Consider the following 20271-nt stretch of genomic DNA (forward strand, 5'->3'; position numbering starts at 1 on the left):
GGTTTGGTTTTCCGATATGATAGAAAGGAAACAACTTATTTACTTCTAGATTTATTTAATTTTTAAGTTTTTAATTTAAATACTATAAATGCACCCGTAATTTTCCTGGTAGTGGTGAAATTTAAGAGTAGGAACAACTAAAATAAACAAATTGTATGTGTTTGCACATCTGTTTAAAAAAAAATTAAATCCTAAGGCTTTCTGTATAGCTCTGACAAGAAAAGCTGAGCAGAAAAAATACCCATTTTTAATTTAAAGCTATTTAAAGTCTTCTATTTGGAAGTTTATGGTACATATGTTTTATTTCCAAATATACATAGTACATTCATATATTCACTGAATCTATAAAATTTTGATTGCTTCATAAAATGATTTTTCATGGCAGACAGATTTACATTAATCTCTTAAATATAAATTATTTTTTCATAATTTTATTATACTTATCTAACATGTTATGTAGACCACATATATAGTCAACTTTCTGAAATAAGAAATAAAATCTAAAGATACTTTGATTGTTCAATTGTGAGTATAAAAGAGGTAGTATTTCAGCAATATTGTTAGAGAAAAAATTAAGGACCCATAAGGATTTGCCATCAAAGAAAAATACCCTGGATTCATCAAAATTAATGTACAAAATTAATAAATAGAAGGAAAAAAATCTCCAAAACCTAAAAGCTGGTGAAGTGCAATATTCAACAGGCAAGCTTTTTGGGAAAAAAGTTAGATGAAAAGTTTCATTTGGTACAAGTACAGTTATAGTAAATAAGCATGAATGATTAAAATAAAGTCTATCCAAAGAAAAAACAATTTGAGTGAGCATTATTCTAGTACAGCTAGGTAATGCACTGAAAATGTGCCTGTGGAACAATAGTCCTCTTATAATAGAATATTTTAAAAGGACTGAATTGTGTTACAAGATTGTTTGCAGGGAAAGAAGTATCTTGGAGTAAGAGCATAGAAAATATGAAGAATACTTGCCAAAAGGTATACTGTTATTTTTGTGACTGAGGATAAGCCTTGTGACAACCACTGCACCAGTTATTTATATTTTAATGTAACATTCACCAAAACCTTGCAAAATAGGTTAATATCCTCATTTCACCAGTGAAGAAAACAGAGGTTGAAAGTTACCCCAAATCTAAACTAGTTAGTAATAGAGGTGACTTTAGAAATAGCCAAATAGGGGACCAGCAGATGGTGGAGCAATTATGTCATTGGACTCCCACATGGCCAATCTTGGTTCAAGTCCCAGACCCGGTGGCTTCAAACTCATACTGGGTGCGTGTGTATGCATGCCCATGATCCCAGGCAGAGAATGGAAGAGAAGAGATTGCAGCATGACCATCCCCCCCAGGGGGGGTGATTACTCGCTTTCTCTCTCTCTGTCTCTCTAGCGAGCACATGCACCTTATAGCAAAAATCTCTCCAAAGAAAGAAATAGCCAAATAAGCTTGATTTACATTTTAATTTTTTACTATAAAAAATACTTATAAACATACTAGAGATTATTTTATTAATGTATTTATATCTGTAGTGTTCAACTTCCCCAAACACATGTGTACATAGAAAAACACACACATACACACACATGCACACCGATTCCATCATAATCATAAACAAACCAGGTACCTAGCATGTAAATTTTATTTATTTTGTTCCAGGGCTTCTTTTCTCTGCCCGAAGTATGCCTCTTGATAATCCTACCATCCTTCCCCCTTCCACTTTTTATTAGATGTTCAGAATATGCAAGTTAAATAGAATATCAGCCTAATAAGCAAATTGTGACTGGAAAGATGAATCTGCCAGAAAACAACAAATTACACCCTTTGGTTCCTCTGTACCTTCTCACAGACCAGACCTAAGTGAAATTTTTTTTAAAAGAGTTAGTAGTTTGGTTTTAGTTGTAAATCTGTTCCTCTACATTAGCACAATTTTGACAACTTGAAAATAAATTATAAAAGTGACTTACTGGTGGGGACCAGCAGGTGGCATGGTGGTTAAGGTGCTGGACACTCCCACATGGCTGACCACGGTTTGAGTCCCGGACCTGGCAGCTTGCTTTCTCAGTCTTTCTCTCTCTCTGTCTCTCTCTGGTCAAATTAAAATAAATGAATGAATAAATAAAATAAGTAATTATTAAAAAAAAAAAGTGACTTACTGGAGGAGAGATGTAGGATACCCTTGTGTAACTTCCTCCTCCAAGTTCCTAAGAACTGGCTGTATAGAAGCTGCTCCATTTTTTTTTCCTCCTTTTTCCTGGTTTGTCATTCTGTTATTTATCTCCTTGTGTGTGAGAAAAGAACATATTGATTTAGTAGCACAGGGGTACAGCCTTATCCTCTGGGATCCCTGTCATTAGCTTCCTGTGTTTGGTTTGTCTCTGCTGACTCTGGGCTAAAACCTCTCCTTTCATCCTCTTCAGGGATTGGAGAGAATTTTGCTTATAACTGTGATTTAAACACAGTCCCTTAGTAGATACTCAAAAAAATGAAACAAAACTCCTTCAAGGAAGGAAGTACAGAAGAATGGTAGAAGGATAGACTACCAATTTATAGGACTTCTCATGAGATTTTGTAATTAATACACTGAATTTCTTTTACTCAGGAAGATAAACTTCCTAGACCAAGAAGTCTATATTCTCCCTAGAATGTATTTGTCAATAATATTTCAGAAAACTGTAAGAAGTTGAATTTTTTTAAGTGTTTACAACTAAACAGCAGTTTTCTAAAGAGTCTGGGTATTGGGAAAGAAAAAAAAAGTAGAGATGTTAGAACAAGTTTCTTAAAACATTTTCAGAGACTGACATTGTCACTGAAGACATCAGGAGAGACAACTCAACACAAAATCATCTTTCACAAAGCCCACCACTGGGTCATTTGTTAAATTTATTTTAATTTCATTTACTCATTCATTTATTTTAATTTGACCAGTTAAGAGACAGAGAGAAAGGGAAAGTGAGAAAGCAAGCCATCGGATCCAGGACTTGAACGGGTCCATGGTCAGCCATGTGGCCATGTCCAGCGCCTTAACCACCATACCACCTGCTGGTCCCCCCACTGGGTTTTTTATTTAGGAAAGAGTCTCGTAGCACTGCTGCTTTGGTAGCCCAATCTTAGAGCAAGCTGCCTGTAAGATTTTGTAGCGTAGATTTAGCACGATGGCTTCACCTACTGTCCTCTGTCACACTGTTATCTTGCCACTAACTCAAGTGGTTCTGGCTTTGAGATGGTCATTATGGTCGTCTTCCTCTCAGGTGAAGATGGTAGTTGCTGGCTCTGCTGATAAAGAAATAGCCCTTGTCTGAGAGGGTCAGTTTTCTCTATTCACAGTAATTGTTATGTATTTCTTCATACCATCATCTTTATACTAAAACGTGTTGCTGTAAAATGTCATAAAGATGAGATTCTCTGTAAGAATGATAGTTATGAGCACTTCAAATAAGATTCATGTTTGTTGTAAAGGTTGCTTTGGTCAAAGAGAACTGTTTCCATACCTCTACCCCCATTGTCTCACCACTTAATGATTTCCAAAAAAGAGGTGGTATAATCACAATTAAGACATATTACTCTAATGTAATAAATGAATACATTGCTTTCCTATTAGCTAGTACAGGTGGCCTCAGACGAAGCCAGTCTTAAGTCAGGAGCAGGGTTTTTCCTCTTCCACTCATTAACTTATTTGCATGAAGAATATGCTGCCCAACCCTAACATTTGCAGGGCCTAGGGTACCATATGTCCAAATATTTTAAAAGTTAAGAATTAAACTATAAATAAAATCTGTTCTGCCCACCTACTTTGACAGATATATCTTGATGACAACCTGGAATGCTGGGTTTAAATTTAAAATTCTCATTCTCCTTCAAGTTCCATGCCAAAAGCCTCTGGTTTCTAAATCACCTCTCTTCTTCTATGCATCTCTCTGTGTGCACTATGAATAACTTTGTGTTCATACTTGTAGATTCCTCAGCTCAGTGGTCAAGTTTTGCCTACTTTTTTAGACATCTGCCCCTCATTGACTGTCCCTTCTTTCCTCTGAAGGGTGTACTTGGAGAAGGGATCCTCAGTCCTAGAAGGGAACTCAGAGCAGTAAATTCTGGAGTCTCAAATAGCTGGAGTATGGTAAGGGAGGGAAACACAGGCTCTAGGAAGGCACATCTGCTTGGCTCTGTGGACTCCTTACACTGTAGAAAGAGGAACAGCCATGGGAAAGACAAAGTAGGACCTTTTCTGAGTGGGGCTCAGAACAGAGGCTCCTCTTGCTTTGACCTAATGGTGAATACTACTGTTTTGTTTTGGGGTTTTTTTTTTTGTTGTTGATGTTTTTTGGGTTTTTTTAGAGACGTTTTTGCTATAGGGCGTGTGCACTTGCCAGACAGAGAGAAAGCGAGAAATCACCCCCCCAGGGGGGATGGCCATGCCACAATCCCTTCTCCTCCATTCTCTTCCTGGGATCTTGGGCACATGCACACACATGCCCAGCATGAGTTTAAAGTCACCGGGTCTGGGACACAAACCGCGGTCAACTACATGGGAGTCCAGTGACATAGCCATTACGCTAACTGCTGGTCCCAATACTCCTGGTTTTGAAACTACTTTCTCTTCCAAAGCAACTATGGTCTGTGTTCTTCGTTGAACACTTTTCTACCTCCATGCTCATTCCTAAGTACTTCTTAAGGGTTTGGAAAAAATGTAAAGGTACTTGTGTTCCTGTGTCCTGAAAAGGCCTGAACACCTAAGGGTCATGGTGTGTATGGAGCAGCCAACAACACACATTTCTATGATAGCTGGCTAGCTCAAAAGAGCAGGACCAGCAACTGTTACAGGACAGAATTTATCTTTGTATGGAACAGACTGTCAGAAATCATGGCTTTCTTAGCATGCTTTAATGAGAACTATTTGAAAATACATAAAATTACACATACAGAAAAAATAACCAAAGGACACAGATTTTTACCAAATAGAACATTAATATTCTTTGCAAATATTATGAAATTAGAAATTAAAGTCTGAAACAATTTTTCCTCACATCATAAACCGTGTACCAGTGCTAAATGTAAAATGCTTTGATTAATTTGATTCTCATTTGGGAGACATTCAAAGATGCTAATAATACTCGGGCATCCCTTACAATTGAAATTTCAAAACATTTCTCTTCATTATTAAAAACATCCAAAACGGTTGCTGCTACAATAGTGTATTTGATTGATTGTATTATCTTAAGGATAATAGAACTAAAATCATAGGAGATTGCTGAACTATGTGTCATGTGAAATTCAGATGCTCCAAAGTTCAGGCTGAGTATAGAGTGATGGAAGGATTAACATTCAATCAGGAAGTTCCAAGTCTGCATGTAAACAGTCTTCCTTATTCTTTAAGGAAAACTTTAAAGGACCTTAAACTTGTTAACTTATCCAAAGTGCAGAGAGCAGATTGGTTAGGGCAAGATTTGCATGTTGATATTTAACTTGAGTTCATCAGCTCTTTCCAGTATTGTGATCATCCCACCCTACCAAACACACACACATGTGCACAACCCATCTGTGCTCAGGCCTGCCCTTCTCATGGTGTTTGCATGAATCGTAAGTGGCATGAAGTATATAAACTAATTCCCAACTTAAGCTCTAGATTGAGTTTAAGGGCGCCTGCGCTCACCAGGAAGAGAGAGACAGAAAGCGAGAAATCACCCCCCCGGGAGGATGGCCACACTGCAATCCTTTCTCTTCCATTCTTCTCTCGGGATCTTGGGGACGCACGCACATGCACCCAACGTGAGTTTAAGACACTGGGTCCGGGACGCGAACTGCGGTTGGCTACATGGGAGTCCAGAGACATAGCCATTACGCTAACTGCTGGTCCCTAGGGATTTCATTTTGAAATCACCAACTTACGGTCTTCTTGAATGGAAGTCTACGGTTTTATCAATAATATTTGGAAACCGAGTGTTGAAGATAGTATGAGTGAGTAGCAGCACTAATTCTAGGTTCTTTTACAAACATGAAAACTTTTAATCCTCATGTTAACCCTTTCTTTTTCATGAATAATGAAATCTAAGGCTCAAAGAGTTTAACTTTTCTAGAATCATATAACTGGTAGTGGTAAAGATGTGAGTTGGACCCAAGTCAGGGAGGCTCCACATTTCTTTCTTATTCCTCCTATGCTGTGTTCCACACCTGGATTTAACTTTTGTATTTCTTGTTTAATACTTCTTTAGCCTGAAAAAGCTATATATGAGGAGGTTATGAAAAGTTTGTGGAAAGTGAATATTATGAAAAAAAAATCATGTATGAGTTTTTTATACTAAAATAAACCTATACTGATTTTTTTACACTAAAATAAACTTATACTTAATTTTATATTTTTCTGTGAGATACCTTTGAATAGCCTCAGTTGAGTTCTAGTTTTCTCATAACAAAAGCCTAAGTACCATTTCTTCATAGGGCTGTTGTGAGGATTAAATTATTTCAGTTTGTAGATGGGTAGGTGGGTTGGATAGGCAGGTGGAAACACAGGCATATAGTAGGTACCTGATTTCTGTTATTTACATTTTCTTCCCCTTTCTGTGAATACATAAGTATTTGAAGCTATGTGTATTACTCAGCAAGATTGTAGTTGATTGCCTTCTACTGTGTATTGAATTTTTAAAATGGATTCTGTACTGACAGCATAAATAATAATGTGCACAATTAGACCATCATTTTTTGGACCATATAGAGAGAGATACACTTAGAAGTTGAAATTAATAAAACAAATAGCATAAAGGCACATGAAGGCTTTAATAATACTGTATTGCAACAGGATAAATAGCCTGCTGACGACTTCTGAATATTGAGTCCATGATTCATCAAATCACAAAGCATCCAGCAGCAGTCTTTGGTATGTAGCCAAAGTGGTAATCAGAGGCAAACTAATTCAGTGCTTTGAAAAAACACAACCAACAAAATAGAATGGGAAAATAAGTCAATTAGAGAAAATGGTAACATTAGAGAAGAAGCATAAACATAATTAGATCTAACTAGGCAGTCATAGCTAGACTTGAATTAAATCTTATCTGGTAGCAATGAATGAAAGGTTTTATGAGTACTGGTGAAATGGGGAGAGAGAATTATATATATAGAATTTATGCATGTTAAAAGGTAAAGTCCCAAAGAGATATCTTTTTCTAACTCTTAAGATAGAAACCACTTCAGAGGATTTTATACTCATCTATTCTTACTGTCTATGACAACTTAAAGATCTTTTAGAGTAAATGATTCATTGGCAGAAACTGAGAAATGTACACATATACTTACATGTACTATTTTCTAACCTACATGCATATCTAAAGGTACTGCTACAGACAGATTTGGCCTCCAGTATGAGCCCAGAGCATCACTTTGTTCTGAATCTGCGTGGACTATTCCCAGGTAGCTGAGGGGTCCCCATATCCCTGCCCTTTACAGAAGCAGTTTTTGTTTGTTTCCTTGCTTTGTAATTAGAGCTTTCCATTATATGGCCTACTGGCTGCTGAAGGTCATGGTCCAATGTAATCAGGAGGGCCCTTCAAAGTAAATGAGAGAGGAGACCAGCAGATTGCATAATGGTTACATCACTGGACTCTGACATAGTTAACCATAGTTTGAGTCCTGGACCCAGTGACCCAATGTGTGTGCCTAAAATCCCAAGAGGAGAATGGAAGATAAGGGATTGTAGCATGGTCAGCCCCCTTAAGGGGCAGGATGTGTTTTCTCGCTTTCTGTCTCTCTGTCTCTGTTGAGCATATGCACTCAATAGTAAAAAAGTCTCTTAAAAAAAAAAAAAAGTGGATGAGAGAAGCAGAAGAATGCTTGTCAAAATGATGCAATATCTGAAAAGACTACCTGACAGTGCTGGGTTTGAATATGAAAGGGGACAGAAACCAAGAAACATGAGCAACCTCTCAAGCTGGAAAAGGGAAAAAAAGAAATCTTCCCTACAGCCTTCAGGAAAAAAAAACAGCCCTCCGAACACCTTGATTTTAGCCCAGAGAGATCCACTTTTGTCTGACCTCCAGAATTATAAGAAAACAAATTTGTGCTGTTTTTAGCCACTGTTTGTTTTAAATTGTTACAGCAACAATAGGAAGCTGTTTCAGTATGAAAGTTATATTGTTATGAACAAATAGTGGGCAGTTATTATTTGTGGATTGCAAATTTCTCCACCAGTATATTATGTTTCTCTTGCTTCCTTGTTTCTCTGCCATATCTCTCTATCATTTCTCCATTGATGAGGGCACCCTGAAAATCACCCTCCTTTGGAACTACTTCCTGTTTGCTTTTACCTGTAGAGGACTTAACCTATTATTCTCTTTGTTTTTACCTGTGGAGAACCTACGCTCTTGGTCTCCATCTTCACCCACCCTGGAAGCTTGTGCCATGTCAGTGACTAACATATGTAACTTTTCCCAGTCTCTTACCTTGCATCCTTCTGTTCAGTATTTTCTCAAATCCTAGACTTCTTCCCTCTTCCTTCACTAATTTGTACAAATACCTAACTTAGTCTATCTAACTTAGTCTATCTCTCTTTCTCTGTATACACAAGATCTAGAGAAAGTAAAGGAAGATTATTATTCAAACTGACTTCCATCTTTAAAAGCTGACCCTTGTTTCTGTGACCAGGCTATCATAACTCTTGAAGCCTCTCATTTCATATCCATCCTGTGGCCAAAGTTCTTACACCATCTTTAAAAATAGAATCTTCTATTCCCTTTACTCTTCATGAGCTAGAACATGTCTTCTAGGGCCTTACAAGCTCTTCTTATAGTCAGTGGTCAGCAAACTATGGCCCACAGGCCAAATCCAGCCCATCATCTCTTTTTTGTAAGTAATGTTTTATTAGAACTTAATCACATTTATTCATTTATCTATTGTTTGTGTCTATTTTTTGTAGTGTAGTGTTGAATAATTATAGAAGTGAGTAATCACAACAGAGTCTTAATGGACCATAAGGTCTAAAATATTTATCGTCTAATCTTTTACTGAAAAAATTTGTCAGTCCCTGTTGGAAACCATATTTTTTTACATTTGCTGCCATTGGCTACTTTTTTAATGGTGGCTAACAGGGAGATGTTCTGTAAGATACCATTTCTTTTCTTTTTATTTATTTATTTTTTTGGGGGGGAGAGGTTTTTGCTGTAGGGCGTGTGCGCTTGCCAGAAAGACAGAGAGAGACAGAGAGATAGAAAGCAAGAAATCACTTTCCAGGAGGGATGGCCATGCCGCAATCCCTTTTCTTCCATTCTCCTCTTGGGATCTTGGGCACGCATGCACATGCGCCCTGCGTGAGTTTAAGCCACCGGGTCTGGGACTAGAACCATGGTCTGTTACATGAGAGTTCAGCAACATAGCCATTACTCTAATTGCTGGTCCCATGTAAGATACCATTTCTATATGAGATGTTCACCTGGCTGCCCAAGATGGCCTGTCCATATTAAAAAGACCATTACATAAGACACAGTTCTTTTGGTATCCTTTGATCCTTCATGTCTGGTCTGCAATTCTTTTTTTTTTTTTTGGGGAGGTTTTTGGTATAGGGAGTGTATGCTTACCCAAAAGAGAGAGAGACAGAAAGCAAGAAATCATCCCCCAGAGGGAGTGGCCACGCCACAATCCCTTCTTCTCCATTCTCCTCTCAGGATCTTGGGCGTGCATACACACACACCTAACGTGAGTTTAAGCCACAGGGTCCAGGACTCGAACTGCAGTTGACTACATGGGAGTCCAGCAACATAGCCATTACACCAACTGCTGGTCCCATGGTCGCAATTGATAGTGACAATTATTATAGTAAGAACAGTAATAGTAGTAACAGCAGTGATCATTCATTAAGTACTTCCCATGTGTCAGGTACTATGTGAGGTGCTGTAACTCAAATCTTTAGAGAGGACCAAGGAAGCATTATGGGAGAAGTTGTTATCGATTTGTTTAAACAATTATCAGTTAATGGCTGTGCATACAAAGAATTGGGATGTGTATAACGTAAATGTGATTATGATTGCTTACTAATTCTTTCTTCCCAGGTTAGAATTACTAATTCTTTCTTCCCAGGTTAGAATAAAGTCCCAGCAAGGAAAGTATCCCTTAGGATAAGGTCTTTGTCTTCATCCCTGACTTCTTTCTTTCTACCATCTACTTCTATCTCCAGACTCCATTACTTGGGCTCTCCATGGATCCTCACCTGTTTGCTGTCTGGACTTCCCGGCTTCCTCTGCATTATTTTGGTGTCTAAGTATGATGACAGTAATTCAAGGCTTTCTTTTTTCACAGAGATAACTTGGCTACTCCTGAGCCAGTGCACAATGGTCTCTTTAGTATACTTTTGGGTTGTATTCCACCATGTCGAGCCAGGTTCTTCTCATGCTGCCTGCACCCAGGGGCAGGTATTGGGCCTCAAAGTTTTATAATGAACTACTCTTCAGCTGCCCAGCCACAAATCCGTGTCACACTGGGGTCTCTCAGGACCCTGCCTGTAGGTGCCCTCATCGTGCTGACCAGTTGTCCACTTACACTTCATAGCTGTTGCTACTCTCATTATGAGTTTATGGTCTGACAGGCTCCCACTGGCTGCCTTTACGATGCATTTTTTTTAGCCTGCTGTTGTTCCGGAGCATATTCATTATTATGAACCTTGGTCAGGACCTGTAGGAAGCAGTTTCCTAGTTTCTTTTAGGAAGTATTCTTGAGAGAAGCAGATGTGATTTCTTTCTTTTTTTTCTTTCTTTTTTTTTTTAAAGAGAGATTTTTGTAATAGAGCACATGCTCTAGCCAGAGACAGAGAGACAGAAAGCGAGAACTCACCCCCTAGGGGGATGGCCATGCTGCATTCCCTCCTCTATTCTCCTCTCAGGATCTTGGGCACACACACACATGTACCTGGCATGAGTTTAAGCTGACAGGTCCAGGACTCGAACCACAGTAGACTCTCTGTGTGTCCAGAGACATAACTACTACCTCTATCTGCTGGTCCACAAAGGGCTTTTTTAATGGTCTTCTGTAGTTTCTACTTCACGGTGTTCCCTATTTATGTATATGGCTGAAGAATTTTAATTCCTACATTCATTGAAAGCCATATGCTTTCTAACTCCAGAACACTTATTAAATCTCTTCATTTATATTACTTCCTCCATGTATGACTCTCTCTCTCCTTCTCCTGTCCTTCTACCACCTCTCAGAGTTCTAAAGTGAGGGTCAAAATATCTGTTCTATAATTTAATACCACCATATTTAACTATATGATGTTAGACAGATAGCTCATTGTTTCAAATATCTTTAAGATGAAATTTAAACTGCCTACCTTGTCAAATTAGTGGTGTATCGGGGCGGGGGGTGAAGTCAGTTCATTCATTTGATTAAATATTCATTCAGTCTTTAATATATATCAGGGTCCTATACTAATTTCTGGGAAACATTCGTGAGGAGAGCAAACAAGGCCCCTACACCATCACACTGGCATTATAGTTGGGAAGACAGATATTTGATGAGAAAACAAATAAAATAAGTACTGCAGGTTGTGGTAGGTGCCTTGAAGGCAGTGAACATAAAGCAGTGATTGAAAGCAACAGGGAAGGCTATGCTTTAGGTAAGTCTGCCAGAAATCACCTCTCCAAGGAAGCAACACTGATAAAGTGAAATTGGAAGTCTTGATATTTAAGAAAAAACCTATGGTATACTGAACTGCAAGTGTACATATTTTTTTTTTTCAAATTTTTTCCATAGGATACTTTTGCTCGCTGGAGAAAAAGAAAGAGAGAAGTAAAGGAAGAAATCCCCCCTAGGGGTATGGTCATGCCACAATCCCTTCTTCTCCATTCTCTTCTTGGGATTTTGGGCATTCACATTCACACACCTGGAGTGTTTTTGAAGTCACTGGGTCTAGGACTCAAACTATGGAGTCATCCATGTGAGATCTAACACTTGAACCACCACACCAACTGCTTGCCCCCACAAGTGTACATTATCAATGTTAAGATGTCGCATTAATGAATAATAGCCCCCTCCAATCCTTTGTGTAATAGAAGAAATTAGATAACAAGTTTTTTCCAATTCCTAGAACTATCTCTATAATAATCTCTGTACTTTTTTAACATTTAATCATTGTATGTTTTTATAGCATAAGGTACGGATTCACAAAGCATAAATGCATTGCATGTCAAGCAAGTCAAAGATATTACTGTACACAATATCCATTCTTGTGTCTGTTAAGTATATTTTTTTCCCTGAATCCATCCCTCCTACCCCCAACTGTCCATCCACTCCTATGTAGTCTATGGCATCAACATTTGCTGTCTCTGCTATTATATCTAGCAATCTTTCAGTTTCTGCCATACAGTGCAGACAATTTAGTATATATATCAGGTGGGGACATACAAAGTCTGTCTTTCATAGTCTGACATACTTCACTTATCATTAAATCTTCTATATTCATTCACTTTATATCAAATGACAGGATCTCATTTTTTTAATGGCTGAATAATATTTCATAGTGTTTATGTGCCACATGTTTTCAATCCAGTCTTCTATTCTTGGGCACTTAGGTTGATCCATATCTTAGCACTTCTGAATAATGCTGCAGTAAACATGGATGTGCAAGTATCTTTTCAACTGTTTTCCTATCCTTAGAGTAAATATCCAGGAGTGGTATTACTGAGTTGCATGTGAATTCTATTTTTAAGTCTTTGAGGAACTTCCGTATTGTTTTCCACAGTAGCTGTACTAATTTACATTCCCAACAACAGTATAGGATGGTTCCACTTTGACCACAGCCTCACCAGCATTTGTTGTTGTTTATTTTTTTGATCATAGCCTTTCTGACTGGGGTTAAATGGTATCTCATTGTGGTTTTGATTTTCATTTCTCCTGCAATAAAAGACGTTGGACTTTTTTTTTTTCATATGTTTTTTGGTCTTTCATGCCTTCCTTGGAAAGTTGTCTGTTCAGCTAGTTCGGATTTTTTTTTTTTTTTCAGGCAAGCTAACTTCTACTTTTCCTGCAAATTTTCATGTTTTTTTTTTTTTTAAACCTAACTCTCTTGTCACTTCCTCCTCTTCCATTTTGAATTTGCACTGGCCTGATCCAGTCACTTGTCATCTGTCCCCTATCTGTAATACTGTCTTCCTTATGGCCACTCTCAGTCTTCCCTGCCATCATTCATATCTTCCTACTGGTTTGAACTTCTCTTCATGCTATAATGCTTTTGATTTCCATTTCTAAGACTTTATGCTTTCCTAAGCTGCCTCATTTTTCTGCCAACTTACCTGTTCTTGGTAACATGAACAACTGTTGATATTTACTCCATGAGGTGAAAATATTTCAAATTGACTAAACTGATACTGGCTAACATAGTGCCTAGCATCTAGTAAGCTCTCAATAAATATCTATTGAATAAATTAGTTCATTCATTGGTTCTCCTAACCTTGCCCAGTCTATAAAATTAAAGTGGTTTCTCTCCTATAATTTTGTGTATGTTTTATGGTAAAATGCATATAAATACTTTCAGCTAGATAGAATGTAAAAATCTTACCTCTTCTTTATAGAATTTTAAAATTTTAAGTCTATATCTATTCTATTTGCTGTACATGTATATCTTTGTCATCGACTCTAATGAGACCCAGAGGTATGGACAGTATCTCTGAGATTTCTTTGTACATTGTCTAGGACAGTGCATAGAGACAGGAAAATATAATTTAATATATAAATGTGGTTTTTTTGGTGATAATAACAGTCGCTGAGATTTTAGTCATTTGGTTTTTATTGTTAACATCCTGAATAGTCAAATGTGTTCAGATTAGTAGGAAGTTCCTAAGGAAAAGTCCTTGTATTAGGGAAGTTGCCTTGTTTTCAGAGTTCAGTAGCAACTATAAGCAAAGTTTCTTTAGGAGAAAATTTTCAAATATGTCCAGAGTTTGAGTTTAGCCATTTGGTGTGGTATTATTAATCACCATGGAAATAATGATTTAGTCACAAACAACTTTTTTTTTTTTTTGAGAGGTTTTTGGCTATACGGTGCCTGCACTTTCCAGAAAGACAAAGAGAGACAGAAAGCAAGAAATCACCCACCCCAGGGGGGATGGCCATGCTGCAGTCCCTTCTCCTCCATTCTCCTCTTGGGATCTTGGGCAGGAACACACAGGCGCCCAGAGTGAGTTTAAGCCATCTGGTCCAGGACTCTTAACTGTGGTCAACTACCTGGGAGGCCAGTGACATAGTCATTATGCCAACTGCTGGTCTCATGTCATAAACAGCTTTTAGAGATTTTATATGAACAACAAATGGAATATTAACTTTTTATATATATGTAGAGAAAGTTTAGAGTCGTTACTGCCAACTTGCTTTAAGAACTGGATCTTAATGTTGTTAAGTATTCATTTGAATTAAATAAAGGGCCAGCCAGTGGCATAGTTGTTAAAGTGGCTGGATCACACATGGCTTACTGTGCGCTTGAATTTTGGACTCTGCAGCTTGAAAAACACTCTGAGCCTGTGTGTGCTTGTGCACCAGATCCCTAGAAAACAGAGGAGAAGGGATTGAGGTATGCCCATCCCTCCAGGGGAGGCTTTCTCACTTTCCCTCTCTGTCTTTCTCTGGCTAGCATACATGCCCTGTACCAAATTAAAATAAACCCACAAACTAATAAATGAATAGTGTATAAATGACCTTCAGCTTTAAATGTGCTCTACTTAAAGTTCTAAAATGTTTAAGTATTATCAAATTATGGATAAAGGATCCCTTTGGGATTTTGTTGCTTACATGATATTCTCTAATTCAAGAATTCCTTCATAATTTACATTGTGATTTTTACTTAGATTTATGCAAGATTCTGATCTGTATAATTAGGAAGAAAATCAACAGCTCAGTGTTTATGATTTTGTATTTGGTGGCCAGTGGGAAAAAGTAATAGTACAGATTGTCAAACAAACATACTAAGAGTTACATATCCTGGAGGCCCCTGTCCCCTTCAAAGCAGCCACCTAGGAAGGCTGCACATTTGTTCCAATATTGCTTGAAAATGTTGTGGAATGCCTCTTTTTAAACTGCCTCTGAAATTCTAAGAAATATTAAACAGTACAGTGTTTTAAATATATAACTATATTTAAACTATAACAAAAAGGAATTTAATTTTTATGAGTAGTCAGATATCATCTCAGAACCAAGTATAGAGAATAAAATGTTTTTTGAAGTCACAATTGGATATAAAATAACAAGATGGGCTTTCTCACATGATGCATCTGCTAACTCTTGAAATTGTCAAAGAGGAATTCCAGAACCTGGACCTTGGAATAAATGTATAAGCTCCCAAGGTAGCTACTATGAAGAACAATAACTTGTTTAGGTGGGAAAAAAAATATGTGTATGTTTGCAAAATAAGATCAGTTTTATTACTTTATAGACATACCTTGTAGATGAAAAAAATACTCCTATCATGGAACTCTTTATAAGCAAACTTCCGAATGTAAGTAGAATTTCTGTCTCATCCTTTCTAAGCCTGTTGAGAAATCTGAATTTCTAATAATGACTTAATACTTTTAAAAAAGTAATGTTTGCCATTTAAAAGGTGGATGCTTTGCATTTTCACTTCACCTTTCTCCAATTAGCTTCTTACCTCTACTATTCAATTTTTTATTAAGTGTTATCCGTCTTTGTTTACCCTGAGACTTTCCAAATGTATTTTCTCATTTTAAGATTATCATCAAGCTACTGAATCAAGTTAGAAAATAGTATCTAAGTTGATTGTTAATTGTTCCACATTGTTTTAAGCTCTTTGTTTGCACTAGTAATGATTTGATGCCTTTCTTTTTTAAAGTGAGACCCTATTACCATAGTAAATAAGAATATCACATTACAAGAGAAGTCTCAAATTAAAAATTTTATAAAAGTAAATACTCTCAACTTTGGGGCTCATCTTATGTTTTCCATCCTGATAAAATCTTTAAAAATAGAGTTCAGCTAAAGTATTGGTCATGATTCTCTGTGATAGAAACTCCACCTGGATACATCAGCCAAGCATTGGAGGTAGAGTTGCTGTGTCCTACTTGATTGGGGCTTTTCCAAATGTACTCTGCCACATCCACCTTCATCCAGGTCATTCAGGCCCCTATTTCTTCATTGCTGAGTTGAAATAATAAAAAGTAAAATGGAACATGGAAGGCAGAGAAAATTGTTAGCCTCTGCAAAGAGGCTTAGACAGCTAAATTGTGACATAATTTAAACTGTTCAAATGTGACAAGTTTGACTGGGAAATTATGTGACCTGAGTAGTTAGAGTTCAAAATGGTCACTAGTTTAGAGTTTTAAAAAGTCATATAGTGGTGTTTTAACACAGACTGAAAGAGTATTATTTTATTCTGCCTCATAGTAACTGTTGCACAAATGACTATTGTTTTGCAGTTTGGTGATTTAAATGCTGTGTCTCCTGGAAATCTGGATAAAGGTAAGACTTAAAAATAATGTACATTCTTAAGGACATTTCTTGATTGAGAAATTTTCAGAGAGGAAAATATAGTGTATATCTGCAACACTCTGATTTTGTGGAAGTAGCATACAAATCCTAGATGAAAATGACAGTCATGTATTTTTGGCATCCTTCAGTATTTCTCCATTTTTCTCCATCTCTGTTCCTTCTTTGTGTGTGATACAGTAATGCAGAGGATTGAATTTAAAATATAGTTATGAACTTGTTAAAACTTTTTGCCTGACGTTTATTATAAGTAACAAGATAAAATTTCTGACCTTAGTCAGAATCCTAGAGAAAAGTGATAAAATTGGGCCATTTTCATTCAAGGCCCACCAGGCAAGAAAAAAATGTCCCTCATTTCATCCACATCACTAAGGTGCACTTTTTAGTAGAAACAGAACTGAGAGATAGCAGTGAAGTTTATTGTAAAGGCAAGTTCAATAGTAGTGTAGATGAAATTCTCTAAAATTCTAATACCAGCATTGTCACTCTAATATATAGTTTAATGTGCTGCAGATTGAGCATCCCTTATCCAAAATGCTTGGGACCAGAAGTATTTTAGATTTCAGATTCTTTGTTTTTTTTGTTTGTTTGTTTTTAGGTTTTTGCCATAGGGTGCACCCGCTCAATGGAGACATTCAGAGAAAGAGACAGAGAGAAGGACAGTGAGAAATCAGCCCCCGAGGAGGGATGGCCATGCCACAGTCCCTTCTCCTGTACTCTCCTCTTAGGATTTTGGGCATGTACACACATTTGCCCAGTGGAATTTTCAAGCTGCTGGGTCCAGGACTTAAACCATGGTTGGCTAGCACCTTAACCATTATACCACCTGCCAGCCCCAAAAGTATTTATAACCATGCTTTCTTTCTACCCTCTCAGTGAAGCAAATGTCTACCATAGGTATCCCTCTTCCTATAGCCTTCTAGCTATAGAAGAATATACTTGTTCTGACAAACTGTAATATTATCATCAAGTTTATTTTCCATAGGCAAAGAAAGGACTGGATAAAGTAGTTGGGCAAGATGTCTTTTGCTTCACTAGAGAGTACTTCAGTGTTTATCACATTATAATGGCTTACAGGCATTATTTCTACCCAGTGCAGGTTAATCTCAATCTCTAATCATACATGTCATTTCCCATACCTTGCTCCTACTGCACAGTTCTACTTGGAGGCCTGTTTACTCCCTATCCCTTTGCTCTAGAACCATCTTTGCCTTAGCTGATAATAGGACAAGAAAAAAAAATCAAGGAACTCATTTATACAAAGAATTGCATTAGCAGAGATTTCTGCTGTGGGTATCCCAGGAAAGGCAAAATGAGGCTCAACACTGCTTAGATAGAGTACACCTTTGTCTGACTAAAGAGATACTCATTGCAGTAGCAGTATTGCCAGGAATGGAAATTAACTGTGCATTTTTAACCTGATATTGCTATCTCAGCTTTTAAGACTATTCTTAATTAAAAAAAAAGGATGCATTGAATACTGTGACCACAATGTTGATATGTACCAAGAAGTCTATACAGCAGCCTCTGCTTATATATGCAATAGATGTGAGGAAAAAACACAGTTCTCACCTTTATTACACCAGCACAGAGAAAAAATTTCATACAGTGTAGATTTTTGTAGGAAAACGAAAACTTTTTTCTTTTTATAAATTTTCAGACTAATTTCACATTTTTACATAAAGTCCCCATCATGATGTATACATATATTCACATTTTTTGGTCTGTTAAATGTTTCTTCTTTTCGCATCTCACACCCACTCTCTACCATCCACTCTCTATCATCCACTCCCCTCTTTACCATCTCTGGTATCTACGCTTATCCTTTTTGCTATCATAGCTTCAGATGTTTTCTATTTCTGCCATAGAGTGCAGATATTTGATATAAATTGAGTGGGTTTATATAATACAATGTATAGTGTTCAAAGCCTTGCTCACTTTGCTCAACGTTGTCTTTTTTTTTAAAAAAAAAAGAATTATTTGATTTAACTTTGTTTATTATTACACTTTTTCAACTTGACCAGAGAGAGACAGAGAGAAAAAGAGAGAGAGAGAAAGTGAGAAAACAAGCCACCACGTCCAGGACTTGAACCGCAGTCAGCCATATGGAAGTCTAGCAGCTTTAACCACCATGCCACCTGCCGGCCCCTCAACATTAAGTCTTCTGTATTTATCCATTTTGAATCAAATAATAAGGTCTCATCGTTTCTTATTGCTGAGTAATATTCCATATATATATGCTACAGTTTTTCAACCCAGTCATCAGTTCTTGGACACTTATGTTGGTTCCATATTTTAGCAATTGTGAATAATGCTGCAATAAACATGGATGTGCAAGTGCCTTTTCAACTGAGTGATTTTGTAGTTTCCTCTGGGTAAATTTTTTTTTTTTTTTGAGAGGTTTTTGCTACAAGGCATATGTGCCCGCCAGAGAGAAGAAAGTGAGAAATCACCCCCACACCCCGCAGGGGGGGATGGCCACGCCACAATCCCTTCTCCTCTCGGGATTTTGGGCATGCACACACACGCGCCTGGAGTGAGTTTAAGCCGCAGGACCTGGGACTCGAACCGCGGTCGACCACATGGGAGTTCAGCGACATAGCCATTACACTAACTGCTGGTCCCCACTCTGGGTAAATTCTAAGGAGCAATATTACTGGATCATATTGTGGCTCTGAAAACTTTTTTTTTAAGTTGACATTTTCAGTGTACATTCTTCAAAAGCCAGCACACTATAGCAAAGGGACTACTATATGATGACACCAATTATGTCGTTATTTAATGTAGACACTTGAGGAGAATTTAAGGGTCTTTTAAAGGATTATTAAAATATCAATCACATGTTGCCAAAAGCAAGTGATCTTTCCTATGTTTGAAACAATTACTGATGCATTAGTCCACTACTGATATGAATAAATTCTGTTTAAAGGAAAACCTGCAGGACCAGCAGTTAGCGTAATGGCTATGGTGCTGGACACTCATGTAGTCGACCGTGGTTCAAGTCCCGGACCTGGTGGCTTAAACTCGCACCAGGTGTGTGTGCATGCATGCCCAATATCCCAAGAGGAGAATGAAGGAGAAGGGATTGCAGCGTGGCCATCCCCCCTGGGGGGTGATTTCTTGCTTTCTGTCTCTGGCACGTGCACATGCCCTGTAGCAAAAGCCTCTCAAAAAAATAAATAAATAAATAAGTAAAGGAAAACCTGCAAGCTTTGTCCCCTGAGAGGAGCTAAGAAGTTGCTTTCTAATGTATTACAATATATTAAGGTGTTTCTCAAGCACAGGTCGCTTTCTGTTTTCCTATTTGTCTTCTGGTAATAGTCTTGGTATCATTTGTTTGTACAGATGAAGGCAGTGAAGTAGAAAGTGAAATGGATGAAGAACTGGATGACTCTTCAGAGCCTCAAGCCAAAAGAGAGAAAACAGAGCTGAGCCAGGCATTTCCAGTGGGCTGCATGCAGCCTGTTCTCGAGAGCAGCGTGCAACCCAGCCTCCTGAATCCAATTCACAGTGAGCACATCGTCACGAGTACTCAGACTATCCGACAGTGCAGCGCTACAGGAAATACCTACACTGCAGTCTAAAGAATATTAAAGCGTATTTTTCCAGCTTACATTACCCCTGTTGATATTGGGCTTAAGTTGAAAATTTAATAAGCCTGAAGGTCAACTGTTGTCAAATTCTATCTGTGCTGAACATTACCTTTATGGAGTTGTGAAATGGAATGGGTGTATGTATTTTGCCAGGTCTTCTTTTTTTTTTTTTTTTTTTAATGTAAACAAATTTCTTCTCTTTTTTTATT

General features: G+C 37.6%; 1 protein-coding gene across 7 annotated transcripts in view; it reads left to right on the forward strand.

Annotated features, from left to right (window-relative positions):
• Window positions 1–20238, forward strand: part of RFX3 (regulatory factor X3) — a 358769-nt gene extending 338531 nt beyond the window's left edge. For 5 of the 7 annotated variants that reach the window (XM_006152432.3, XM_006152434.3, XM_006152438.3 and 2 more), the window contains 3 exons: window positions 15403–15465; window positions 16400–16442; window positions 19815–20237. In XM_006152432.3, coding sequence (XP_006152494.1) covers window positions 15403–15465; window positions 16400–16442; window positions 19815–20053 — 345 coding nt within the window. In that variant the 3' untranslated portion in view covers window positions 20054–20237. Of the gene's footprint in view, window positions 1–15402; window positions 15466–16399; window positions 16443–19814 lie in introns of all 7 variants that reach the window. The other 2 variants (XM_027773424.1, XM_014589328.2) reach the window with 2 other exon arrangements.
• The last annotated feature ends 33 nt before the right edge of the window (window positions 20239–20271 follow it).

Source organism: Tupaia chinensis, unplaced genomic scaffold (genome assembly GCF_000334495.1).
Source record: "Tupaia chinensis unplaced genomic scaffold, TupChi_1.0 Scaffold000354_1, whole genome shotgun sequence".
Lineage (NCBI taxonomy): Eukaryota > Metazoa > Chordata > Mammalia > Scandentia > Tupaiidae > Tupaia > Tupaia belangeri.